At 46.5% G+C, this 26,548-nt stretch overlaps 1 protein-coding gene across 1 annotated transcript in view; it reads left to right on the top strand.

The window, feature by feature from the left end:
* The window catches only part of LOC128267652 (uncharacterized), a 57,925-nt gene that overhangs the window by 26,780 nt on the left and 4,597 nt on the right, over window positions 1-26,548 (top strand). The window contains exons 5-6 of the mRNA XM_053004538.1: window positions 22,968-23,145; window positions 24,898-25,034. Of these exons, the coding sequence (XP_052860498.1) occupies window positions 22,968-23,145; window positions 24,898-25,034 (315 nt within the window). The remainder of the gene's footprint in view (window positions 1-22,967; window positions 23,146-24,897; window positions 25,035-26,548) is intronic.

Below are 26,548 nucleotides of genomic sequence, written 5' to 3' on the forward strand. Positions count from 1 at the left end.
TCAGCGTCAGCACTCGGAGTCTATTCCCGGAAGGGACACTATTATTTATGTTTGCCAGCACTTGGGCAAGGTGACCGTGCTTACGTGACCGTGATATTTCCGGTATCTTACTTGCCCGAGCTACCCGAACCTGTGCCTTGGCGACCCAGCCTTCGCCATTTTCATCCGGATCCGGGATGCTTTCACACTGATGATTGGCAGTGAATTGAAGAATCGTTGCGTTGCCTTGGTGGTTCTTGTGCCGATTGAACAGGGAGTTACGGATACACAATGTATCGAAAGCAACACAATCCACTCGCTATTTGCCCTCATTGTGTGACATGATGTGGCTCATACATTGGACATTGTTATTGCTGGTGGCCAGGTCTGACCAGTGCTTCTCCGTTTTAATAATTAGGAGTCCTATTTTAGACCGATACAAAATAAACTCCGTCCCCTACATTCTCTACAGAACTATGATTTTGTGTCCAACGCAAACAATTAGGCTGCTTTTATTTTATTTAATGAATACTTATTTGAAGTTGTCGCACCATACTTTGTCCTGTTTAGTACACGCATAAACGTATCACGCGCTATCAATGTTTATAAAACTTGGAAAATGAAGTCGGGTGCAGGTTTAAAAAAAATCTTTGCCTAAATTCATGCTTTCTTGCACACTACGTTCATTTATTGTTTATTTCTAATTGTTGTGTTTATGATTGCAATCATCCATATTGGAGAAATATTCTTCCTTTTTTATGAATGTCTTGTTTTGATTGTTGATTAAATATTACGGAAAAATGGGCATTTGTTTGCTTGATTCCTAAAAGCTTTCCAATAAATGGTTGTTTTAAATTTTTGTAGATTATTTCAGGATCTGATGTATAATTACTTGGTTTCTCTCTTTCATATCGCATATGGTACTCAAATTAGCAATGGTGAATTTGTTTTAACCATTATTTTCTTTTCATTACCCCACAATGGACGATAAAAGTCAGCTGCCAAGACGGTTGGAAAGTTGAGATTTTCCAACCGTTCTGGCCACTTCGCTTGACCGCATTGGCTGCCAAAAGATGTTTGTGTGCATGGCAACCAGAATGTTTGAATAATACATGTTAAAGACAAACACTGCCGGAAGTTCCCCATAATGAATTGGAGAATATCAATTAGCCACTCTGCTCGGTAAATTGCACAGAACGCATTATGCGCCGCGCTATGGCCCCACAGTGGCCCTCTGCAGCTGATGTTTGTTTTCAGTTTTTGTTGCTGGCCAGAGTGGCCCGTCCCGGAGCATCGATGCGTCAATCCTTCTTCTTCATGTAACCCACCGCTAGCCGGCAACCCGAAGCGGGGCGATGCCAACGGAAACGGCTTCCTTTCGTCAAGGAACATAAACTTGCGCAAAATATGACCCCGGCGCTCGTAGCCGGTCGCTAGGTTCGTTATGATCGGGATCGTATTATAAATTTTCCGCCCCAACTGTGGCCCCAGCCTAAACGGGCCACGATAGACAGCCAATTGGCTAACGCCATCGCCGCCGTAGTCGCCGACGACGCCGACCGGGGCGCGACATTATGCCACTGGCGGAGGGGTTCCATGCAAAACCTTCTTCGGAGACCTTCCGCCCTATCGCTATGGCCGTGCCTGCGTGCCAAACCCGCGGCTCCAGCCTGGTGGACCGGACAAATTGAAGAACCAGTGTCAGTGTCGGTGGCGGACAAGGCTGGAGCTTGGCACGGAAGGATCCTTTTTTGTGCTTCCTCCGTTCTTCGCAGACGGTTCCTTTGCATTCGAGCATATTTATGCACACTTGGTTCGACGGTTTTTATGGAACCCGGGGTTCAATATTCAACCCGCCGCTGCCGATGGTGCGGCCCTGTTTCCGCTACATTCATGCGCCCTCGACAAAGAAGCTTATTCGAGGGAGACAAAAAGAAAGGAGCGATCGCTCCATTTTTTGCCCGTTTACCCGGCAGCCAGCCGAGCTGACGTCGTGTTAGCTGGGAATTCGGGTCAATCTTGTTTCAAGGAACATTGAAATATGATTTCCTGTCGACGAATGATTGCTGCAAGCCTCGTGCGGGCAGGCCGCGTCGAGCTGGACGCTGTTTTTGTCCGCTTCTTTATGTGTCCCGAGAAGGAGTGCATCCGCGCTGATGTTATAATATTAGACCGGGTTTAGTGTGCCAGCAAAGAGGCCAGAAGCTTATTTATGGCTTCGTTGGTGCGTTCCTATAAGGATCGTATTATAGCCATAATGTCATGCTTTTAATAGCACTGCTTCCAGAACGATCTGCTGCTAAGAAGCAAAGCACAATTTTATTTACCAACAATGGTTATTTAATAAAATAAACAAAGCGGTCAGTGGACACAGTTTAACGAAGAATACAGTTTTCGAATGGCATTGTTATCGAAAGCATAACAAACATGCGACTAACGAATCACTGAGCGTGTTTCGTATTTACTTACTAATTGACAGCTATTTGCTGACGTTAGCCCACAAAAAAACCACACCCCGCTGGCCATCTGGACCAACTGTCATGCATCGTTCACAACTTAAAAAATAAACGATGGCGTTAGTAAAGAAAACAAAACGAAATTTTGAACAAAAGTTACTGCCCTGCTGGGGAAGGAATTGGGGAAGCTTTCCATACTTTGCTTCCTGTGAACTTGCCTTCCGGACGCCAGGTTGCTGGCTGATCCGCTCGGCCGCCAGGTCGCGTTGCGTAGTTCCGGTTTGATTTGATACACATTTAATCGGCCACCGGGCCAAACACCGGTTCACTGTAGAAACTTTTCAAAATTTTCTTCCCAAAACGTTCCGGCCCCAAATTGTGCGCCACAAATAAGTTGGGCGTTTGTCCAAAAATCCTGCCACGTTTGGAGCGATTTGCTCGGCAGCAGCTTTGCCAGGGGGCTTCGTCTTCCGGTTGCCAACATAACACTCAAATTACTCGGTTTGTTTTTTTTTTTACCCACCGCGATCGCCCGAAGAGCAACTGCTACCACACGGTCACGGCACATGACGTCGTTGTTGGGCGGCAGCAGTTTCAAGCGAGCAAGAAAAACGGGGCCCGGCATGACTTTTCCGTTTTTGTTCTGAATCCAACGCCCTGAACCATAAGGGAGAGTGCTGTTTGCATGGGAAGATAGTCAAATAAAACCAAAAAAAAAAAACGACGAGCGAAGCAGCTTGCGAACCCACGGAAGGCGGAAGTCCAGCAAACAATCCTACGACAAGGACGGGATGACAATGACGTCGACCTGACGATGGCTCCACTGTAATGCTCCAACTAATCCGTCTTTACTATCATTTCCTGCTCCGGCACTCTGGCCGTTCAAATGCGTATCCTTGAAGGGATAAACGACTGGTGATGGTGCGCGATGCAGCAGCCACTGCTGCACTGTTCGGTGGCCACTAACGGCCACCTTATGAAGCCGGTCTGCTGGTTTCGCCCGCCTTCAAGAGCCTGGCAAACCGCGGGAGTGGCAAGGGAGTTAACAACTGTTTGAAGAAAAAGAAACACCAACTCAAGAACGCGCTTCCTGACTTATCCCTTCTAATGGGTACCATCTTAAGACGTGAAAGACCGCAAAATCTAGATCAACTCACGCTAACAACCCGGTTACGGTCCCGTGGATGGTCCACTTTTGACAATTATGAGAAGCGGCATGGCCTTGGCTAGGGTTTCCGGTTCCGTCCAACCATTCTCTCTCTCTCTCTCTCTCTCTCGAACACTCTACTCTTGGTCTGTCTTTCACTCTCTATCTCTGTGTCCGCCCGCCAGCGCCGATGGTTTGGCGAATGTCAAATGTTGGCAAATGTGCTTGAGCGTTGAAGCTGAGGGCGTAAAAAACCGGAATGGATTTTTCGTGACGGTTCGCTGTGCCGTTTACTGCCGGGGGGAGAAGTGTTTCATTTTATGCCCCATGCTGCTAGTCATCGTTTACTTTCCGCCCTCCACCGGTGGTAGCCACCGGTCGGACAACACTTGGAACCGTTCTTGGAAGCTTTTACTTAGGATAACATTATTCAAAATCAGACAAACATCCGGCAAGCAACAGCGTTGATGAGCCGCCGCCACCACAGACAATGAGCTCGAGCGTTGAAGATGCCTCAAACGCTCTATAGAGTTTCAGAATATTTTCAAACATATTCAAGTCTTCAAAAAATGGCCAACAATAAAGAGACGAGAACATTCTGCACGCAACAACAGTTCATCACCAATATTTATGAGGATAAACTAATAATGAATCACCATGCAACAGACTGGTTCCACTTCAAAAGGCTGTTCTTCTTGTTGCTGGGGACACCACAGGACTACGCACGCCAGCCAGCCGGCCGCCGACTATTTTAAAGGTTCGTCGCGCACAACGAAACACCCATTTCAAATTCCGCTCGTGCTACATGATGATCACATGGATGCCACCAGCGATGGTGTCGGACGAACTGTTGCGTTCGCAAATCTTGCCCAAATGGATACTCCTTTTGTGATGCTCCACTGGTGAGCTGCTGGAGACATCGAGGCACGGCACCACGGGATCTTAGCATGTAAATCAGCCATCGGGGTCATACATTTGCCGTTCGAAATCTTGCGGAAATTGCATGAATATTGGCTCCGTACCCTACGCTTCACATCTGTTTCACATCGTCTGCTTCACCGCGTCTGATTCCAGTTCGCTCAATGATTTTGCACTTCAATTCGGTCGTTTGCATAGCTACGACCACACTGTTGCGAGACCATGTCGGTTCGTCCATTCCGTTCGTCCGTCGGCACCGCTAGACATCGAGTTTAGTGCAGTATCGACACCGCGCCCGTCGTTTTACGATCAGAGAGTGACAATCTGCGCAATCTTGCACTTGCTTGTGGAGTTTCGTAGATATGGAAAACATATTCCCACGAAACTCACGCAATGAAACGTATACGTCACATTTGAGTAGTTTTTACTGCAAAACAATTACAGAAAAATCTAAGAAACAAAATGTTACCAGTTCCCCTGCTCGATTTCGTTTAAATTAGCTCTCGCACGGCCATCAGCAAGTTACTCAATGGAGACGCCTGGTGTTTGTTTGTTCGGACACTCACGAGGCACCATGCGTCTCCATCTTGAACTTATGAACGATAAAACACGAATACTCCATAAAAATATCATTGTTGACTTGTCAACGCACGAAGCGCACAAAGATATCACAACTGGTAAGGAAATTAGATTGCTGATAAAAGCACATTTGCTCCCCTGGGGCCCAACGTTGAAGGTCAGACATATTACAAGATTGCTGCCATTATAAAAATGACACATGATGCTCCGGGAGTGCATGTTGAATCAGAAAGTAAACTGTCAGCGCCATTACTTTGATTTTTGAGACACCACAAAAATTCACGGCATTTGGTGGCTTCTATCTTGGAATAACCTTAAATGGCATCGGACGTCAACCTTCTTATTGATGTTTATTTTCTAAGTCTTGCAAACCAAATGAAGAGGTCATTTTTGTGGCCTCCGTTTTGGCTGAAATGGTTACGCATATGTTTTCAAAGTGTTTCTTCTGGCTAGAGATCAAAATCATTCACACAAGCCGGTAATTCAACCGGTAGAATGCCAGTTGCTTGCTTATTTCATCATCAAAAGCATGAAAGAGAGTTCGTTTTATTGAATTAAGCCAGTTTCATTGCATTAAGGTTAAGGCCTTGGTTATTTGCAAAATCTGCCGATACGCTTTATGCCTTTATTCGATTGCCTCCCAAAGCTCATTTCGGAGAAGCTAAAATTCGCATTCGGAGCTTAATATGCATCGCTCAAAGTACGGCCACTGTTCGGCCACTAGTTCGCCTTAATTTTGCTTGAAATGGTGCTGGAAATATCTACACCTAGCGACGTGAATACGAATGACCTTAATTATGATTCCGTTACTCAGCACTAGTGCTGGGCCAGAGGACAAAGCCGAGCTAACCTGGCCGGTATCGATTTTCGGTTCCGTGCGAGCTTTTGCAGCACCTTACGTGCGTGATAATCGTCTCGGCATCGTTTGATTCGTTCCAATAAGGCACCCCTCAAATGAAAAGGATTACGTTCGCTTCTTCGAAATTGACTTTAATAAAAGTGGAACATATGCCTTGGTTTGAACATCCTTGATTTGATGTACAAAAGTTGTGCCAAAAAATAACGGAAGAATAAATAATGTTAAACGCCTCTGCCTCTAAAAAACTATTTTACAGTGCTCTTGGTGAACATTGCGATGCAATGTTGCAAATGAAATTCATCTTTTATGCAAATTAAGTTTTGAGCATTTTTTCAAGCATTTTTTCAAGCATTTTAAAGATTCTTCTTATTGATTGCTCAACAGTTTAATTTCAATCTGTTCAGTTTAATTTGATTGATTTAAATTTAATTCAATTTAGTTTAATTTCAATTTAAATTAATTTATTCTGTATAAATTTTAAAAAAATCTCCCACTACAGTTTAATTTCAATCTCTTTTCCAACAAAACCTTTAGATACATTTCTTCAAAAAACAAAGTACTTGTGTTGTGTCCCAACAAGATACTTTCCTTTGGCGCTTACCATTCTGGAGCATCTCAACTTCAATTAAGGTTGGCCCAAACAGACGACTTCATCATCGCGTAGCCATGGCAACTCGTTATCTTCCCGAAATGCCAACCAAGATGTGTTTTCAGCAAACATCGTCCTCTTGCAATCGCTTGTCGGGCTTTACAACTTCATTAGTTGGCAGTATTTCAGCTCGAGCGATAACCCGGTGTTCCCGGCCGGGTGAAACCCGCGCACACGAAGATTTATTTGTCCAAAGTGCACGCCGGCAAATGATGCGACCGGCGCATCCGACGTACTGTCGACGTAGACGAACGGCAATCTCGGATAGGACTAGCGAGGCGGTTTATTCACGCGAAGAACCTGTGACGACAATTTTGCTGCGAAGTGCACCCGGCATGATCGTGAATGTTCTTCCGCAGGACAATCCGACCCAAGCGGCCCACCTTGTCCCGGTATTCGGTGCTGGCCGGTGCCGTTCGCTGCCAGTCCGGCTGCGGCCAGTGACCGGACGTAATGAAGCTTCTCGGTATCTTCGATATCACCGCCACACGGCCGTACCTGCGGCCGTGCGCCGTTGCCGGGCCATCGAGCCCGGACGGTGGACAAAGCTGACACGTACACGCAGGACTCGGCACACCATCCGCAGCCACCGCCAACGCCCTACACGGCGGACTGCCGTTGCATTCTCGTTGAAAATATTTCCAATCTGGCCATCGGGGCAAGCGCTCGGGCAACCGATCGTAGTCCAGCTGATAGCTTGATTTTAGCGGTGAACCACCGGCACGTTCCTGCCACGGACGCTCGGCTTCCAGCTCGTCGCGGTACAGCTCCGGATGCGTTTGGGCAAGGTTTTTCGCGAACCGATTCACGCCACATTGTGCCAAGTTTTTCCGTGTGACTTCCGCCTCAAAGTCAATGTTGCCTCTACCGGTGCCAGTCACTGGCGGTGGGCGGCACGGCTCGGGACAGATGAAGCAACCAGCCGGATGATTCGAGTCCCTTTTTCGTTGCAACGCGAGTTCACGATTGTTCGGCCGGCTTTTGAAGTCGTCACCGTAACTTGTGGGCTGCTCCATTGCGTGATGGCTTCGATGGCAGGAACACGAAGGATTTAAACTGTCCGAAAATCAACAAACCACCAGAGCCTGGTCTGCCTGGGATCGAAACGAATAAACTGAACTGGAAGAAACGAGTGGTGAATTTACTGAAACAGGGGAATGACATTTGCATCACAGCCTGCCAAGCCTCCTAGATGGCGATGAGCCCGACGTGTATTGGTAAACAAGCGAAGGCTCATAACCCTAAATATTGGTCGTATTAGCATAGGAATCGATGACGAGCCGGAAGGCTGGATATTAATGGGAAAGCCATTTCCAATATTGACTTTTAGTAACTTTTGGAAACTTTTGTGCGGACCATGCTTCAACTTTAATGATGATGTTATGGGGAGTGTGCAATATATGTTTTTATATGTTTATTGATTTTTATTGAACTGGTAAATGTTTTAAAATTCCACTGTGCTGAAGGACGACAAAACGAGATTGCACTTAACCTCATTTCGATTTTAAAAAGCTAAAGTCAAAGTTTAATAAGTGTAGCGTATCTTAAAGCCACGCTCGCAGAGCAAGATATTAATTGAAGTTGAAAATGAAAGGAAAAAGATCGTTTTCATGTTAACCTAAATGTTAACACTTTCATTTAAGCTAACTAATCAAATCGAAATGTACCGTATTTCATTATTCATAGCGATTCCATTTCATTTCTATACTTTTGTAAACATTATTTACAAGTTGACTCGCTTCGTTTTTGGACAAGCATCGACGATTCTAATGGTATTCGCCTTTATCCAAATCAATTTCTAACCCGTGCAGTGTCGTCAGTTTCACTTAAATATTCACCAACTAAATCTAACCTAAGGCCAGTTTGTATGCCAACCGTAACGTGACCATGCGCTGGACCTGGACGCCGTCCTTGACAATGCATCACAATGTCAATTATAAAGAAATCAACCGCTCCAAATATCAGGTTGGCTAAAAAGAAATCGACGTTTTTCACAATAGATGCCTTTAGTGATCGATATCTCGTGAAGTATCGTTCGTACAGTTTCAAGTTTAGGCTCGTTTCAAAGCTGATTCTTTACACTTCAAAAAATGCCTTCATTGTTTTTTGTTTGTTCTATTCGTTTGTGAGTTACAGGGTGTTAACAATGGAGGTCAACGCAGAGAAAATTCGGGATATTTTACAGTTTTTGTCCGATAAAGGTGAAAATTCAAGCTAGGCCGCTGAAATTTCGTATGGTGTTCATGGTGCCGATACTCTAACAGCTAGCTGGGTCAAATTTTGGTTTCGTTGACACGTTTCAGTTATTTTTGATGTTAAAGCCTAGGCAGACACGTCATCGAAAATGTCGATAAAATCAAAGAAATAATCAAAGTAGATGTGCATGTTAGTAATCAGAGCATCGGCCAGGAGCTTAAGATCAATCATCGAACAGCTTAAAGCCATTTTCGCAAAGTTGGATTTAGAAAGAAGCTCGATGTTTGGGCGCCACCCTATTTACATAAGAAAACATGATGGCCATCTGCACAGTTTTGGCCCAACGGAATGAAATCGAACCATTTCTTAAACGGATGGGTACTGGGGATGAGAAATGGGTCACTTACGACAATATTGTGTGAAATCGGTCGTGGTCTAAGCGTGGTGAAGCAACTTAACCTGTGGCTAAACCAGAAATAACGGCTAGAAAGGTTCTACTGGGTATATGGTGGGACTTGAAAGGAATCGTTTATTATTATCGCTTCCGTGTGGCTGAACAATAAATTCAGATCTCTACTACCAACAACTGCACGATTTGAAGCTAACAATTGACCAGAAACGACCAGAAATGGCCAACAGAAGAGGTGTTGTGTTCCATCAGAAAAACTAAATGTCACGCACGTCTTTAGTGACTCACCAAAAAGTGCGAGAGTTTGTTTGGGATGTTTTAATGCATCCACCGCATAGTCCGGACCTTGCACTAAGCGATTGACACCTTTTTCGCGCATTACAAAATTCCCTGAGTGATGAAAAACTGAGATCAAAAAAGGATTGTGAAAATGAATTGCTCGAGTTTTTTGCCAATAACGACTAAGCCTTTTGAAAGAGAGGTATTATGAAGGTAGTTTTTAAAAGGCAACAAATTTTCCAACAAAATGGTGCATATTTGACGCAAATCGGACCATTGGAAACCTGTTAAATATAGTTTTGAAATTCACCCAAAAAACGTCGATTTCTTTTTAGCCAACCTTATATAACAACGCCGACGGCGGCCAGAAATAGCCGACACGATGGGGTCGTCCGACACTTTAATACATCGTATCGGACGCTGAAACAGAACACTAATGGTTCGCGTACAGCTTTAGAGGATTACTTCCGCCACGGTTAGCATTGAAACGTGAGAACCCCTGAACCACTCGTTTTCCAGGAAATGTCAAGCTTCCGGTGCCGGAACATATCAATTACGGGGCTGACGAAACCTTGCGTATCCGATACATATCTGACGACGCTTCTTGACATTTCTGATTGAATTGCGCCAGAGACAAATTATCGAAACAAATACCAAGCCCGACTGTATGGGGCAGTTCTTTGTTTTACCAAATGGTTGCTTTTTCGTTTCGACATGATTTTTACAGCATTCGTATCGATATGTCATTTACAATAATTAATTATCTTCGCACAATAATCGGATCGGTTGTTGGGAAGTCTGAAAACAATCCCACCAACGTACAAATACACTTAAACGTCTCCACGTTATGGGCACACAAACTGGAGCACTGGTAAAACAACAGAAAAGACATTATTCTACAGCAAAACACGATCCACTCGTTCTGTTCTGTTCGTCTGCGTGAAGGAAACAATAAAGGGACCTTTAAATCAATAATAGCGCTTTTCGGTATCCACCTTCACTCAAACGCCAACGTCTTAGAGTTTCGATCCGACCCGGAACCAAACAGGAACCCGGAAACACGTCCCACCCCGCCCCCGGCAAGGCAAACACTTCCCAAGGCTGAGCAAACATTGTTTTTATTTGGCGTGCGCTTCGCTTTCGGTTTCCGGCCTTCCTTGGCACAAAATCCACACCGTTTCGTTCGCCTCATTTACGGGAGCTTGCCGTTGACATGCCTATTTCCGTCACTAGTAACCATTTCCTGCTACTGTGTTGGACGCTTTGTTTCGGGCGCTGGATCGGAAAGGGTCGTTCCGGTTGAACGGCCCACAATGCCTTGGTTGGCGCTTTCTCGGTGGTTAAATTGTCGCTCCACCAGAAGAGGCACCAGAAATTTACAGGAATATCCTGCCCAAGCCCATGCATACGCCCGGGTGCTCGGTGATGTTGAAAATATTTCGTGGCCCTGGCGCCATCACGCCGTCCCTCCTGCTCCAGAGCAGTGCAACGTTTTGTGGTTTGGTGATTTGATTTCTTGCCGCGTCAACTGTGCTTTCACACGCCCCAAACAAAACGTATCCACTGGATGGCTGGCTCCTTTAAGACGCAAACCATTCCTCGTGTCAACGGCCCGGACTTAAACGGCAAAGACCTTTGACCAGTGCGCGATAAGTGCGCCGTGGTGTGTCGGTTGTTAATTTTAATCCCCGTTGTTGGGTATTGGCTCGCTGCAAAACTAGTTAGACGATCGCTCCGATGCAATCTCATTACTAAGTACGCTCGCAGACTCGGTTTGCTTGCAGGGCAACCGCTGTGCAACTCCACGACGACCGTCAGCTCAGCAAGTTTGAGGATTAATTTGCAACAATCAAGAGCGGTGCTCAGTGCGCTTGTTGTGCTTAAATATGTAATTTAGTTAACAACGGTTCGGCCAGCCTGGTGCCGGCGCGATCGTTGCATGTTTCCGACATTTAATCAAACTGTTTATTCGCGCGTCACACAAAAGCACAGAGTTTGTGGCCTCCACGAGGGCTTCCACTGAAGTGAAAGGACTTTGGGCTAACATTGTACCAAATATTGTGATCAAAGAGTTTGAAAATAAAGGTTTCCAGTTCCTTACATTTAACACAAATATTTGATTAAAAGCAGTAAATGCAAAAACAAAACGTCGTAGGAACACAAATAGTGCACAAAACTATTAATTTAACTTGCTTTAAAGCTAAATAATTTGAAAAGTCAACAAATTTGATTCAATAAAACAGAAACCATCATTACCATGATTAAATGTATCCTAACATCGTAAAAGCTCATTGAAAGTTCGTCAAAGACTTTTTAACGCCTGAAGATCGAGATACTGAACAAAACTCTTAATTTATCACAAATTTGCCCATAGGTAATTTTTATTTAACTAAAACGACAATTTACTTACTGTGGCGAATATGTTTTTTTTTGTGACTGGAACTATTATTAAGAGTTATAACTATCTGGAATGACTGTTTTTGAAGCTTTTCTTTTTTGCAATCTGTTAATGTCGCTTGGTTTGCGTTTAGTGATGATCTACTTTTACTTGATCTACTGCGTTTAGTTAATTGCTACTTCTCGCTAGTGTTTACACTGTCAAGGTTCAAATTGAAACTCCCAGTTCTCAGGCAACACTTTTCAATAAACTAATGGCAAACCCGGTGTTTGCGCAGTTCTTTCGGCCACGCAATCACCCGACACCTGTTTAAACTTCCGAGTCCGAGGAGTACACTTCGTTTCTTAATTGCAGCCTCGAAGTTCACCGGAAGCCATTAAGTTTGGGCTTAGCTTTGATTTCACTGGCACTGACAAGCGGCACTTGGCCGGCCAACGGGGTATACAATTAATCATGCAAACATCTCGACTCGAGCACCGGTGGCCGTTATCCTTTTTCTTTTCTTAATTGAAAATAATCTTCCTCACAAATCTTTCGCAATTAATTCCGACAACTTCAGTCTTCATTAAACAACCGGTGTCCAGAAATGGGAGATAGAGATTGTGACCGTAGGAGTGTCACCCTGAACCCCTTTACGCCACGGAATCGTACTTCACCTCGAATTATAATTCAGCCAGCGAGCAAAGAACCCAAGAGTTCGCGCACACCACCAACCCCACTGCTGGAGTCGCATTCCGATGGGCACCGTTGTCGTGAAAGAATTAATCCAGAAACCGGGGGCCCGGTTCAGGGCCAGGTCAGAAGGGTTCCGACCGTTGCAAACGATGTCAGCAACCCGGCGCGGTTTCGCGCGTATCGTTATCGTTTTGTGGCCCCCTCGGCCCCGAAACCGACGGAACGGACATAGACCCAAAAGTCAAGTCGAAGGTGATGATTTACGGCCCAACAGCCCAACAAACAAAGCGTGGAGAAAGCGACCCATAACCAGAGCCCGTCGGACCCGCGTTCCGTGCCGGCGACCCTGTCACGCAGGGATGATTCACCACCTGCCGACCCGTCCAACGCCGGCTTCTTCCGTCCCTGGGCCCTCTAGTAATGAGGCAAATTAAGATAACTGCGCACCGAAGCGGTCGGCTACATAGTTCCATCTGTCACGGAGGTTTGAGAACGCGAACTTGCTTGTCTCGCACTGACTGCGAATGATAACGAAATGGGGCACCGTTACGTTCTTTTCTGTACCTGCGCCAACGCCAGACTTACGGTGTGGCCAGCGGTTGTAGCGGCTGCTGGTCAGGAGCATAAAATGGCCACCGTGGAACAGGCAGCAGGATGGAAAGGTCAGAAATGGGGCGCGCACTGACTCACTCACTGTGTTTTTACTACCTTGCAGAACACGACACGAAAAGTGACACTTTATATCTGCTAACTACTGCCACGAGTTTCGCGGCAGCTCCCGGGTCAGGTCTGGCAGGGAACGCTAGAAGCAAAAAAAAGTAATAATTGGAAATCGTGCAGTTCCCGTTCATTTATTCATAACTCTTAATATAATCTTCACCAACGAGCACCACCATTCACACCCACTCCCTCTGGCACAAAAAGTAACAAGAAGTCGAGTTCCGAAAAAAAACAGAAAGCAACGCACGCGGAGCCAAAAGAACGCCAACTTTATGATTGTGTCCGGGGTATAAATTATAATAATTTCTTGCTACTACTACTAGTTAGTTTCCCTCGGCGAATGGCGATTCTATTTCCTCCGCCGCACAAGTTCTTCGGTCCAGGCGGCAGCAATAAAAGCTGTGCACTAGTTTGGCTCGCCCCAACAGATGCTATCTGCTGCTCCTGCTGCTGCTGTTCGTTCCACTTCGTTCCACTTCGTTCCGATACGTTTTGCTGGGTTCCGCTGAAAAATGTAAGGTAAATGGACAGATTGGAAAAGCTTTTAAGCTGTCTCGCTGTGTGTGTGTGCCGAGAGAGAGTGGTAATAAATTTCGAGAAAATATTTTCCACTCCAAGGGCCTTCATTAGCATCCCAAGCCGAACCCTGAATGAGAGTGGTCGAAGTTTTGGAAACGCAACCTAAAGCAAGGTCCAAAAGGAAGTTTCTATCATTTCAATTATGACCCGGGGTGCGCAGGGGAAGCCGGACAAAGTTTAGCCTCCTGGTGCGATAAAGGGACTCGTATTTTCGTGACCCCCACCCCCTTGTAGGAGCTAAAGTTACGGTCAATTAAACTGACAGTCTTACATCGGCTAAGAATGGCGAACGAATTTGATTGTAATAATTGATCACCATTGAAATACTAGACGCGGACTAGCGTTCCACTTTGGTCGCTTCCAAGAAGGACCCTTAGCGACCAAACAGGAAAACAGGTCGCAGGTAGAACTAGAAGCTAGAAGTTGTTCTTCTGCACTCCGGGCGACTCCTTTGCGGTGGAAGCTAGCACCTGGGAGCCAGTTCTTATTCCTGGTCGTTCTCCACAAGCGCTGAACTTAGCCTCCCCATCGGAACTCGGCAGAAGGTGCATCGGCTCATTGCCGATGTGCATAATATGCGAGCCAACTGTGCACTCGCTGGCCGTACTTTGAGCACTCGCAACACTCTTGCCGCGGCTCACGGTGGCCGTGGTTCTCCAATCGCTTACCCTTATTGGATTGGGTTTTGCAAGTGGAATAAAAATTTAAATTTTTCAGCTTCATCTCACAAACTATCCTACAAGTGCCGTGTTAGTTTCTATCAGCTAGGCAGCTAATCCTCGTGAAAGCCCAGCCCATGGTTCGGCCCGAATCCAGGGCCTAAGCCTAGGCTGGGCTGGAGGTTCCAATTCGAACAGCGATCGAAATCATTACTTTAAAAAACTCGTAAAATATGATTTTATGACTGCAATTGAATTTTGATAGCCATTCCCAGGCTTTACGACTGTTCGTCGTCGTCGTCGCTCGCGAACTGATGGAAACCGGGCCGAAGGCCGTCCGTCTTTTTGCGCCGTCCCCTGAGACTATCGACGATGCTCCGGACCACGATCTAACGGTGTGCGACTGCTCCTGGAACAGACTACTCCCGAGAATGCCACGGTCACCTTTCTGCCACGAAAACGGGGAAGATTTTCGCTTCGACACATCCGTGGTTTTATCGCCGGGGTCTCGGGACAGTGATTTTTCTTGTGTTCCAGGGGTGCTAAAAAAGAAAAGGACGAGCGCATAAAAAAATTAGTTCACCTACCAATCGCCCGATGCGATTCCTTGTTTTTGCAATCACTCTTATTGAACTTTCCAAGAGGTTTTGTGGGAATGCAAAAAGTGCAAGATTTTTAAGCTCTCCTTCGTTTTGTTTTTCTGGTCCGTGTTTGCGGGGGTCACTTTGGCATGGTGGGATGGCCAATCCAAAAGAACTAACTGCGCCCGGAAGTGAAGCGAACGAGAACCGAAGAAAAATCGAACACATTCCAATCGGAACGTAATCAATTGGAACATGGGTCGTAAAGCGTCGCTAGGAGAAAAAAAACACCCGGGAAAGGAAAATCTCAATCATATTTCGTGTGGCCCCCAGGCGGAACCCAACCTGCGGCGCAGGAAACCGGAAACGGATGTAGCGACACAAATTAGCATCATATTCAAGAGGCATTTCATTTTTTTACGACCTTCACGGCGGTGGCGCTCCGCTAGCGCGAATCGTAAAACATCGACGAGCAAATCCGGTGACCATTTCTCACGCAATCGCCCCATTTTATAGCGTCCATTTTAATGAGCGTGTCGATCGGTATAAATTTCCAATCTAATTTGGTTTTCTTTTTATTGAGTAACAAAGTGCCGGTGCAAGGTGACCACCGCTGGTTCCGTAGTTCTTCCAGCTTATTTATGAACGCTTGTTTGTTTCTTCTGAATGTTTGGGTTGTTTAAATCCTCTTAGCGTTCGTCAAGCTTATCTACTATTTTGTCAGCATTGTGCTATACTTTAGAGGAGGCCACTTACCAGGAATTTCGTTGGAATTCGCATGGGAGTCATTACTTTGACTTGAACTTGAACTTGTTTTTAATCATTATTCTTCGCCGAGTCCGAGAGGAAAACGCTCAGACGTCATTACAACAGCAAGCTGTACGCAATGTGCGACAACCTCAAACCATCCACATGGACAGAAAGGTCGTAATAACGCCGAGTAAAGAACGAAATATTCTTCGACATACGGAAGATAATTTACATAGAGTATAATGAATGACCTGGTAAATATTCACATTTGATTTCTACAGGGTTAAAAATAGTTTATTCAAAAACAATCGAAGTGATAAACATTATGGTTGCGTTCTCCAATCGAGAAGCCTTTTCAACGGGATGTTTTCAAAGATCACAACGAAAAACTTTCAACGCGCTTACACGGGTCCGCTCAAATGCCTTCGCAACGACGTGGAATGGAGCTTAGTTCCCGGAGCAACTCTCCATCATTCCACTCGTTCGCAACCAAATCGACGACGGCACGCCGTGATTAGATGGAACGAAAAGCCAACCATTGTTTCCGTCCGTCTTAAGATGTAATATTTCAACGAATAACAAGAAAAACCCATCCCATAGTGGGGGATGGAATCGCTGCGCCGATCCCTATCGACGGCATCGACCTGCAGAAAGACGTGCATACATTGCTGGGCCGCAGAAATCCTTCCATATATCACCTAGCGCTGGCACCGTCTGCTATTAGAAAGGAAGGCCCTCCTTCGTCCGACTTAATGCCTTTACCGTCCGAAACGGGCTCAAGAAAAGGGGCCTGCGATCGGCCATCCTGGCCTGGCGTTAAAATCTCATCTATAGTCGGGCGTCGGTGTGGGCGAATGACGTGGTCGCGCTGAAAACCCGGCCCCCGGAAACTGGTGCCAGCCAGATGGATACCGATCCCTGTAATAGCCAAGCACACACACACGCACACACAGCACTAAGCTGCTTTCATCCATCGACTGTCCCAGTTGCCAGTTGTCGTTCGGCGAATGTCAACGCCTTCAACCGTCCGGGGTTCGAAGTTTTCCTTCTCGGCCGCGCCCGGAAACGCGCGCAACGATCTCAAGTGGAAGCAAACAGAATGCGGTGGGGTGGAAAAAAAGGCACAAACCGGAAGGAAGTTATCGATGCTAGTGGCTACCGGCTTGCGGCCGGTGAGGACTAACGAGCCAGTAAATGGTACCGAAGCAGGCAGCGCTCCGGGGCACCGAGAAACAACAAATCAAGACAAAGTAAAGGATGCGGACCAGGAGCGCTCTCGCCTGTCCCACTCTGGCACTCCGGCACATCCGGGGGCGACGAAAACACTGTCACTGGCCACCACTACGACCCGGTTTGCTTGCACAAACCGTAACCACACCGGGAGAAACACGATACACGTCGACAGCGACATCGACCGACAACAACCTCGACGGAACCGAGGCACCGAGGAGAAACTTGATTTGTGGAATGCCAGCACAGTTTGTAAATCAAATTTATTGCAAACCATTTATTTTCTTCGACCGTGGAGTGAACCAACAAGCCATTTCAAGTGCTCCGACTTGCGCCACTCCACGCCACTGCCCGTTACATCTGCAACTGTACCGGCTCCGTTCGTGCCACTGCAATCCGACTCGCTGGCTACTTGGGGAGTGCCGTGGTTTTTTTTGTGGGCCATCCACACTTTACATCACGCCAGGGTCCCGGCTAACTATTTGCACAAACACTCGGTGGCCCACCCGGCAACGGGCGTTGCACGTAGGTGTAACTTAACACTTACAGCTTTCAGCTTAACCGCGGCGCGTAAGCCGCACCGGCGGCGCCAAGTCACGTGAGGCCGGACCGCCGGGTCGTGCCGGAGATTGCCCGCGGACTAACTTATCTGCGCTATTTACGTAAGCGGATATCCATCGATATCCGGCGATAATGCTATCCATCAAGCGGTCGGCGGCCCTCCCCCCCTGGCAGGAGATACGCCACAATTAGGAGACCCACACGTGCCCACACATGCCCGGGCCCGGACCGCGAACGGTGGAAAGTTTGCTGCCTCTCCTTGATCACATTAATAATTACCGGCCGGGCGGCTCCGTGCGCTCGTCAATCGAGCATAAAACGGGACGAATCGGCCGCACTCACGAGACGCGAAACTGGAACGCGAGATGGACTCGCGTGGACGTGGATGGACGGGCTCGCGTCCCTGTCGGACCGACGGTTAATCGCATTAATCACCGGGGCGTGGATGAAACTTTGGCCACTACACTAGTAACCGACCTATCATCAATTATGGTGCTCCGGCGTTGCCTGACCGGTGGAAGATTTCGGAGGACACCGGGAGAGCGGATGTCTTAACTCGGTTGATTTGGGGCCCATGTACTTTAGTTCCGGAAACGATTTAAACAGACAGATTTTGGTTGAAACAAACCGTGATACAGTATCTTTTCCTGGTTGTAACATTAACTTTTTGGTTAAATTTTGTTTTGTATTGTTTTCCCCTATTCTTACTCGATCAAAGATAATAATATGAAGTCAATTTAATCGCGTCGTCTTGTTTCTTCACAGTTTTTTGGTGGAAAAATTCCTCATTTACTAATAAGAGCAACAAATGACATCGTAGTCACCGGTTATTTTACGAAAACATATTACGAAACATATTGCCTTAGTACATTTTTGAAGTACCACTTGTGTTTTCTGTCATGTCACTTTTACGTTGTCCATCCTTTTTTTCTATTATTGGGATAAAATAGGTAAACTATTTAAGTTTTTATTAAACCAAATAATATTCCTATCAACAAATTAATATTCCTTTGTAAGTTTACACGCATAAGTGATAAGATTTTTATCAGAGCTTCGATGTTTGCAGATGACTATCCATTAAAAAGTCATGTCGGCTGTGATGCCGCTTGCATAACTTCGAGCGTTCATATGCCTTAAAATATCGAAAAATAGCTAATTTAGTACTCCTGAACGCGTGTATTAGAGATAAAATGTTGAATTTGATCAAACCACATTCAAAGCAAGCAAACAAGTTACAGCCCAAAATCGCTGACGTTGTGTCGTTTATTTACAAGAATGTCAATTAACGGCAAGTTAATTCGAGTCGTTTCTATTTTTCGATAATTGCGGAGGTATTAATTCTATTGCGTACTTTAATTCAGCATCTAGTCACTGCAGACAATAAAATCACGTCTGATTATGATCCAATAAGCTTCCCGAACGAGAAAGACCTCCAGCCGAACCCTCGAAAATACACGACCGATTCGAGCCGAACGAGCAACTTTACAGTTTCTTCGTGCAAAATCACAACCCACCGCGTAACGCAGCGCATGCAGCAGAACTTTTTTCCCATTACCGCACAGATTCCGCAGCAGGAGCAGCAAAAGCAGCGTGAGTGGCTTACCGTGCACTCCGTGCCACGCCGCTCTACGTGGCGCTGTTCATTTCGGAAACTAATCAACACAAAAGCCCCACGGTTCGCGAGGGGCGCGTAAAAACCGCACCGCGGTTTAAGAAGAAGAATTCCATAATTACTTCCGCTAAGTGTGTGGCGTGCCCTCCGCCAACTACCGGAACTTTATCGCAATCGGAATATTGTCCGTGTCGGGAGTCGCCCCAGAGCTTTAGACGGGGGGGAGCAACTCAGAAACAACAACCTTCCGGAAGGGTGGGAGCGCCACTAAGGAGCCGGTTCTGGGGCAAAGTTCTTGTGTTCACTTTTCGCGAGCCAAACGACCTCCCAACACACAGCGCGAGGACACAGCTCCTCCACACAGAGGAGCGCGCTCACATGGGAACAGTATGATCGCGCCGTGTGATTTTCCTTGCGATTACTCTCAGGCTCTCGGGCAGTTGACGACGACGACGGCGGGCGACGATGAACTCGAGGAGGGCGCATAGTGAGCAACAAATTTCGTTCACGCGTGCGGCGCAAGATTATTAAACTTTTCATTATGAGCTCATCTGTATTCGCTCATCATCGTTTGTTCCGGTGGCCGTACTGAAGGGTTCTCCGTCGTCGTTCGTCGGGCGCCCGCGTAGTTTATTTCCTGTGTCCCGTGCATAAATAACAAGCCACCCGGTACGGCCCGCAGAAAGGGAGTTCCGGCCGCGACCGGTCGAAGTGTGTGAAGTGCATAAATTTGCATACTCGTCGCTTGTTCGCGGGCCCAACGTGGAAAGAATTTTCCCCAAGTAACACGCCGAGTCTGTCTATTGGCGCGTCCCTAGAAGGAGCCGCCAGCGGAACGAACGTGAGTTATAAGTTCAGTTTATGGTTCGCTCGTCTCACATCTATTAACACCATTACTTCGGCAGCATCTTTGATGCTTGCGGGTTTCACTCTTGTTTATAGCGCCACCGCCAGTCTCACGAAAAATCCCACAAGACCGACAGCCGTCAACACTCTATGCACACAACAACAAAAACACACGATCCGTGGTTAAGATTGTAATTAAATACTTCATACAGCCCAGAGAAAAAAAGAAAAACCGCCATTAAAAACACCTCGGGCAGCCCGTAGTGCGTAGTGATCAGCGGCGCGATAGACAAGCAACAAGTAAGAGGGTTTCCAGCACTTTAAGTGCGTCGCTTAAGAGCTTTAAGAAGGCCTCGTACACGACAATAGTCCCTAGAGACATTGAAGAAAACAGAGTGATTATCTTTGCTATCGTAAAATGCTATTCGAGCAATTTCGAGCAGTTTCGATGGGAATTCATTATTAAGTTATTTTGTTATTCAAAGATAATTTAAGAAAAACCCGTTAGCATCTTTGTGGAACTCCAGGCGCCAGGATACTGTACATAATCCTCGTAAGGGCTCGTTTACTATTCTAGTGTTACGAAGTTACGAAGAAATTTTCGAACCCACCTTCAACCCACCGTTAATTGCCGCCATCGACGGGTTGCCCGGTCGTTGTGCCGGCTCTTTCTCTAGACCTGTGACCCTGTGGCCGGCTTTACCACCCAGACAGGACATCCTGCGATTTTTCTTCTGCAGGGTGCGCGCTGAAAACAAAGAGCCATTATGGCGGCAAGTGACAGGAAAATTAGATGAACAAAAGTTTGAGACCCGTGCAAAAGATTACACTCTGCGCGCGGCCCAAAGACAGGAGTCGAGGTTGGCGCAGTCATCACCAACGCCGGGCTCCATAATACCCCATCCTGAGGGCGACCACAGATCGTAGGCGAGGGGTATCAGTGCACCACCGCGCTCCCGGCCACAGTTCTGTGTCGACCACTTCTGTGTCTCTCTCTTTTTCTAGCTTCTCTAACACACCGAAAGGGTACAATGGGACCCGACATAAGAAACGGATGTACTTGCCACCCGCCCTCTTTAGCATATACCGGCCGGGGGTGGCCTATTGTTGCGGTCGCTGAACTGTTTTTCTTTTATTGCGCCGCCCCCCGTTGGTGGACCGCCGTCTCGAGCTGCTGATGACTTCCGCATTTCTGCTCTGCTGGGTGCCCGGCTGTGTTGCGCAAATATCCACTCAGTGCTTTTATGTCCTTCTTGGAGCCGTTGGCACGAGAAAGTGTTCCTCTATTCAGCAGAGGTTAGAGCTTTACACTGTTCCACCACCATCAACAGTTTTCTACATTATTGACATTCATTTAAAGCTGGTTCTTCACCAACAATGACAATAATTCGTAGTCCTTAAAATGTCTGCACGCCTGAGGGCGCTTCCATTAACTAGACCTAACAGAGGGGCTGCCTGAGGATGCACTGTACAGAGAAAGGCACTATCCTAGGTGCGGTGTCAGTGGTGAAAATACGCCAGAAGATATGCAATAGAATGCCTTGCATTCGGTGTGATGGGTATGTTCCTCTGTGATTTTGTGTAGTACAACACTATCAGGCGATAAACTTTCAGTCTTTGTATAAACAAATCTTTAAATTAAACATCTTTTTAAAGGAGCCATCGATCTATTCTTAAGAAAGCGAAATATCTTTAGGCTGATGTGAATGAATATCTTTTCTTTTCAAAAGGCCTTTATTGTCTGTCGAAACTGTCTTTAATTCCATCCTTTGGGTAGCCATCAAAAAAAAAATATCCTCGTTGGTTTATAGAAGAGGCATAAACAGAATGTATGGTCTCCTTCTCTGGAAACAGATGCGTAGCGAGACGTGAAAATACCAAACGATTTACGGGGCGAACCACTGTCCAGGACATCTCAAACAGACCAACAGCGACTTAGACGAATCCACAAGTGTCTACTTCTACCAAACATTTACAAATCATTCTTTAATTAATTTTCTTGAACCAACCTTTATCAAGACGATCATTTAAATTATGTGAACACCCAAAGAGTATATCTGGCAGAAAAATCAGTAAATGCTTTAGTCCTGATAGTAATATTGAACAATTATTTCAATACTTACCCGGAGCACCCTTTTATTACAACGCCCTTAGGTTACATCGATATTCAAATTTGGCCTCCGTTTTACTATTCACAACATCGGTTTATGAAACGGCACCCCTCCCGCAAAAGAGGTGCACACAAAGAGGTCCTGAACGCGCAATCGATACCCTTGGCGGTGCTACCACCGGTATACTATTTACGACCATTACGCTCGGTTAAGACCGCCGGCGGTCGATACAAAACGAAAATAAAAACAACTCGCCAAGCAACAAGGCCAACACGGCGAAGTGCACAAATTATGAAACACACCCGGCGATGGTCGGTGCTACCGAGCACACCGGATCCGGATGAGTTATTTCCCCACACAGAGCCGCCCTTTTTCCGCCGGGCAAACAAAATATGAAATCCAAAGATCTCGGTCCAAGGTCGCCCGGCTATGGCAACCTGGCTCCGCCGGGTCCTATTCGAGGGCCGGAACAGTTGGGCCGCCGATGTGAGGACTGTTGGGATTGTAAACCGTTTATGGTGCCATTTCCATGTCGATTTCACCTTAAGCTCTCACTGCACCGGCACCAGCACGGAGCGTAATACCTCGTGAAGGTGAACGTCGTGAACGGGCTCGGGCCGGGCACGCACCGGTCTCAAGGGACCACCGTACGACTCCAGCGTACACTACCGAACCTTGCACTGTAACAACGGCAGCGACGCTATATTTATAACTTTTTCTCCTTTTGCTCTCCTCCTCCGCGTCCCGAACGGATCCCACCCGGCCCGGCTACAGCTCCCGAGGTGCTCATCGTCGACGAGGAAGCCGAGCCACTGTACGATAAGTACTACGAGGTAGGATCGACGATAAAGCTGATGTGCAAAATCCGGCACATCTCCATGCTCCGGTCCGTCGTTTATTGGATACACAACGAGAACATCCTCAACCACGACACGACGCGGGGCGGCATCAGGTAGGTCCAGCCCAACACCCCAACATCCCTCCAACACATCAGCATGCACCTTTCCCCACGCCGCGCCATGTATAGTGTGTCGGTCACGTCGATTGTTTACGATCCGTGGATCAGATTTCGGCCACAATTCCTACACCGGCCGCCGAATGGCTCACTTATGGCTTTGGCTACTTCGTCTCAATTGCTCCGCTCCACTTGAAGGACGCACACGGCGTCGTGTGTACCGAAGTCCTCCCCCCCGGGCCCCGTTTCGAGTCGAGCAGACTGCACGAGCTAATGGGTCAATTACCGGTCTCACCTGGTGTACGCTTACGGAATGCCATTGCAATGGGCTGCCACGCTAAGGCGGCCTCATTGCTCGCTAATGGCGGATTGTTTCCTTTACAGCGATTTCTATTATTTCCTTATGACTTTCTATTATGCGGCTCCTTGGGGGGGCCACAACGATCGCTGTTGCCCGGGAATGAATGCTTGGGATGCTCATTTGCACATTGAAACATTTTTGTCCAGCACGAGCTGGTATTTTATATTTCATCTAGAAGTTTCCTAGGCCAAATGAAACTTTCCTTTACTTTACAAATCAATTAAAAAGTACTTCAAATGACCATAAAAAAGACAGCTGTTAGGCATTAAGCTATTCTACAACAGAACAGTTTTGAAAGGACATAAAGTATCATCACCATGCACGAAATATTTACAAGAAATTAAAAAGATTATATAATTAAAAGCTGTGTTATTAAGATGCTAAACTGACATGAATGGTTGAAAGTAACGTGCCGTAGGTTCTACTAAAACACTAGGCTGGTTAACGATAACAACCCATCGACTGCCACCGAGCCTTCATCAACTCCTGCAACGAGGCAGCTTCCGTTCGGCATCGCGAAATTCGCTGATTGGACGCATCAACCGAGCAAGAAGATTTCATAAATCTTTCATTTGACGAACCCATTTTCCGTTCCATTGCAAAGCTCTAATGTCTTATTCATATTTCTCATCACACTTGTTCAACCGAATCGCCGTTGGCCAGGATCGCCTCCTGCTTTTCACTAAAACCTCGGTACCAATTCAGGAGAAGGAACGTTATGTTATTAATTCATCAGAAAGAGAGAGAGAGAGATAGAGAGAGATCGTTTAGGAAATGATAGACGTCTCGAAAGCGTCTCAGCGCTCCAGCATTATGAAATACTTCGTTCGTGAAATGCAGATCACTAATTTCATTACCTCATATGTTCGACCGACTTGTAATCTTTGCCGAGCATAACCGCCGCCGGTTCCTCACTCCGCCAGGGACCCCATCGCGTCGACTTTAACATTCAATTTAACCTCAAAAAGGGTGCCCGGTTCCTCGTTGTAAAGGACAAAAAAGAAAAAAACGCCTCGGACCAACACTATATGGAATGTGTTCATTCGTTATCCTGTTTCCTTGTGTTCGAAAATCGCTTCAAATTACGCCGAAATCCGTACACCGCCGCCTTCCGATAGGAACCTGACCGTTTCCGCCACAAAACACATACACACACACACACACACGAGAATATGCTTCCTTTCATGCTCATTTGAACACCATCATCCGTTCCCGAAAGAAGGGCCACTTTTATTGGCGCAGATTGACCATTTCGCCATTTTCCTCACTCACCCGTGAATGGCTTAAACTTTTCCAACAACTCACTCACTTCGCCCATTCAGCCTGCTTGCGCTCACTCACTCGTTCTCTCTCTCTCTCTCTCTCTCTATCCCTTTATTCAATTCCAGTGTAAAAACGAATTTAACCAGTGTCGGTGCCAACTCCACACTGTTCGTAGCAAAGGTCAACCGGCAGGACTCCGGCAGCTACACGTGCTCCATCGGACCAAACCAACACTACTCCATCTCCGTGCATGTGCTCAACGGTATGTATACGTTCCGATCCCGTCCCCGACCCCAACCCCGACCCGGGGCCCTGGAACGGCGCCCCGGGGAGTTGAAGTCAATTTACATTCGGGTTGCTCTCGCCGGCGGGTGGTAATGCAAACCCCACAAATCGATCGATCGATCGCCACCGACCGCGTCCGGCGGGTTTCCGGCTTCGTTAACCAATAAGCAACAGCCTCGCTCTGCCCGCAGCAACAGCATCCCGACCGGTTTTGTTTTAGCCAACTTCTTCGGCCCAGCCACTGTTGCCGTCCGGTCGCTTCCGATGGACACGCTTCCGCTACCGGAACAGCACGGAGGAAGTGGCAAATAAAACTTAATTTACCAACGGATTTCATATCATTATCGATTTGCACGGTATGGTCACGGTACGTACAAGCTCGGTCAGCTGGGCCCCACAGCCCACCAAATGGCCATCATCGCCACGTTCGGTGGGTTGCCGTGGCCAAATTGCATAAAAAGCCATCGAATTAGCGCATTGTAAGCGTTAGCGGTCGGTAGCTGATTTAAGCTGATATCCGGCCCATAATTTAAACGGATTCCATTCCGGGGGATTCGCGAAGGGTGCGCTAATGAGCTAATGATCGACTGTCTGCCTGACGAACTGGCGTTACTTGTTCAAATCAACTTGCAGCAATGTTAGTTAAAAGGCTTTGAAGTTTGGTATTTATTTGTTTTCTTGAACAGAGCCAAGCAGTTTGGGATCTGATAGATGACCAACACAGTGAGTGTAACGACATGAAAATACATTGCGACACTGACTAAGGGACACATTCAAGTCAAAAAGTGATAAGATATTATAATACGAGGAGTGATCAAAAAGTTTTGCAAAATTATCAGGGCTAAATATATCGGATTTCCAATTTAGTGTTTTTAGGTAGCTTTAGGTAGCTACACATGTCAGTGAGTTATGGTGAAAAGTTCGGCCATTTTGAGTAATCAATCAATTTTTGACAGCTGTTGTTGCTTGGACAAGATTTTAATTAAACAGGAAAATTTAAACTGAAAGAAAATTTTGAGTAAAAATCTGACGGTATTCAATCAATAGTTGAAACCGACCTTGAAACAGTCATAAATAAATGAAATATGAAATAAGTTTTATGAAATGAAATGAAATACATCTGGGTCGCATCTGTATTAAGCCGATTGATTAAAGTTTTAGTTTCCCTTCAAAACTACACTACGCATTTCTGGGCGTCTGGTACCTTGTTCTACTTTTCTAATAATGCTTTTGTAAACCATCTAAAGTAAACTTATGTTACATGTTTGTAGTACAAAATTCAACACTCAATCTTCGGCATCTTGACACATTCTGAGGCAGAGTAGCCAGTGGAGCAACAAGCGAAAAGTTACATCACAAACTCCTAACAAAACCTGCCCTCAGGCCACCTGCCCGAAGTCTCTGTACGGCCCAAACCCGCCCAAAAAAGGATTCATATTTTATGCGGCGTACCCTTCAATATGTCGCGTTCTGGTGCGGCTTACGCATGTT

This window comes from Anopheles cruzii, chromosome 2 (assembly GCF_943734635.1).
Source record: "Anopheles cruzii chromosome 2, idAnoCruzAS_RS32_06, whole genome shotgun sequence".
In the NCBI taxonomy this organism is placed as follows: Eukaryota; Metazoa; Arthropoda; class Insecta; order Diptera; family Culicidae; genus Anopheles; species Anopheles cruzii.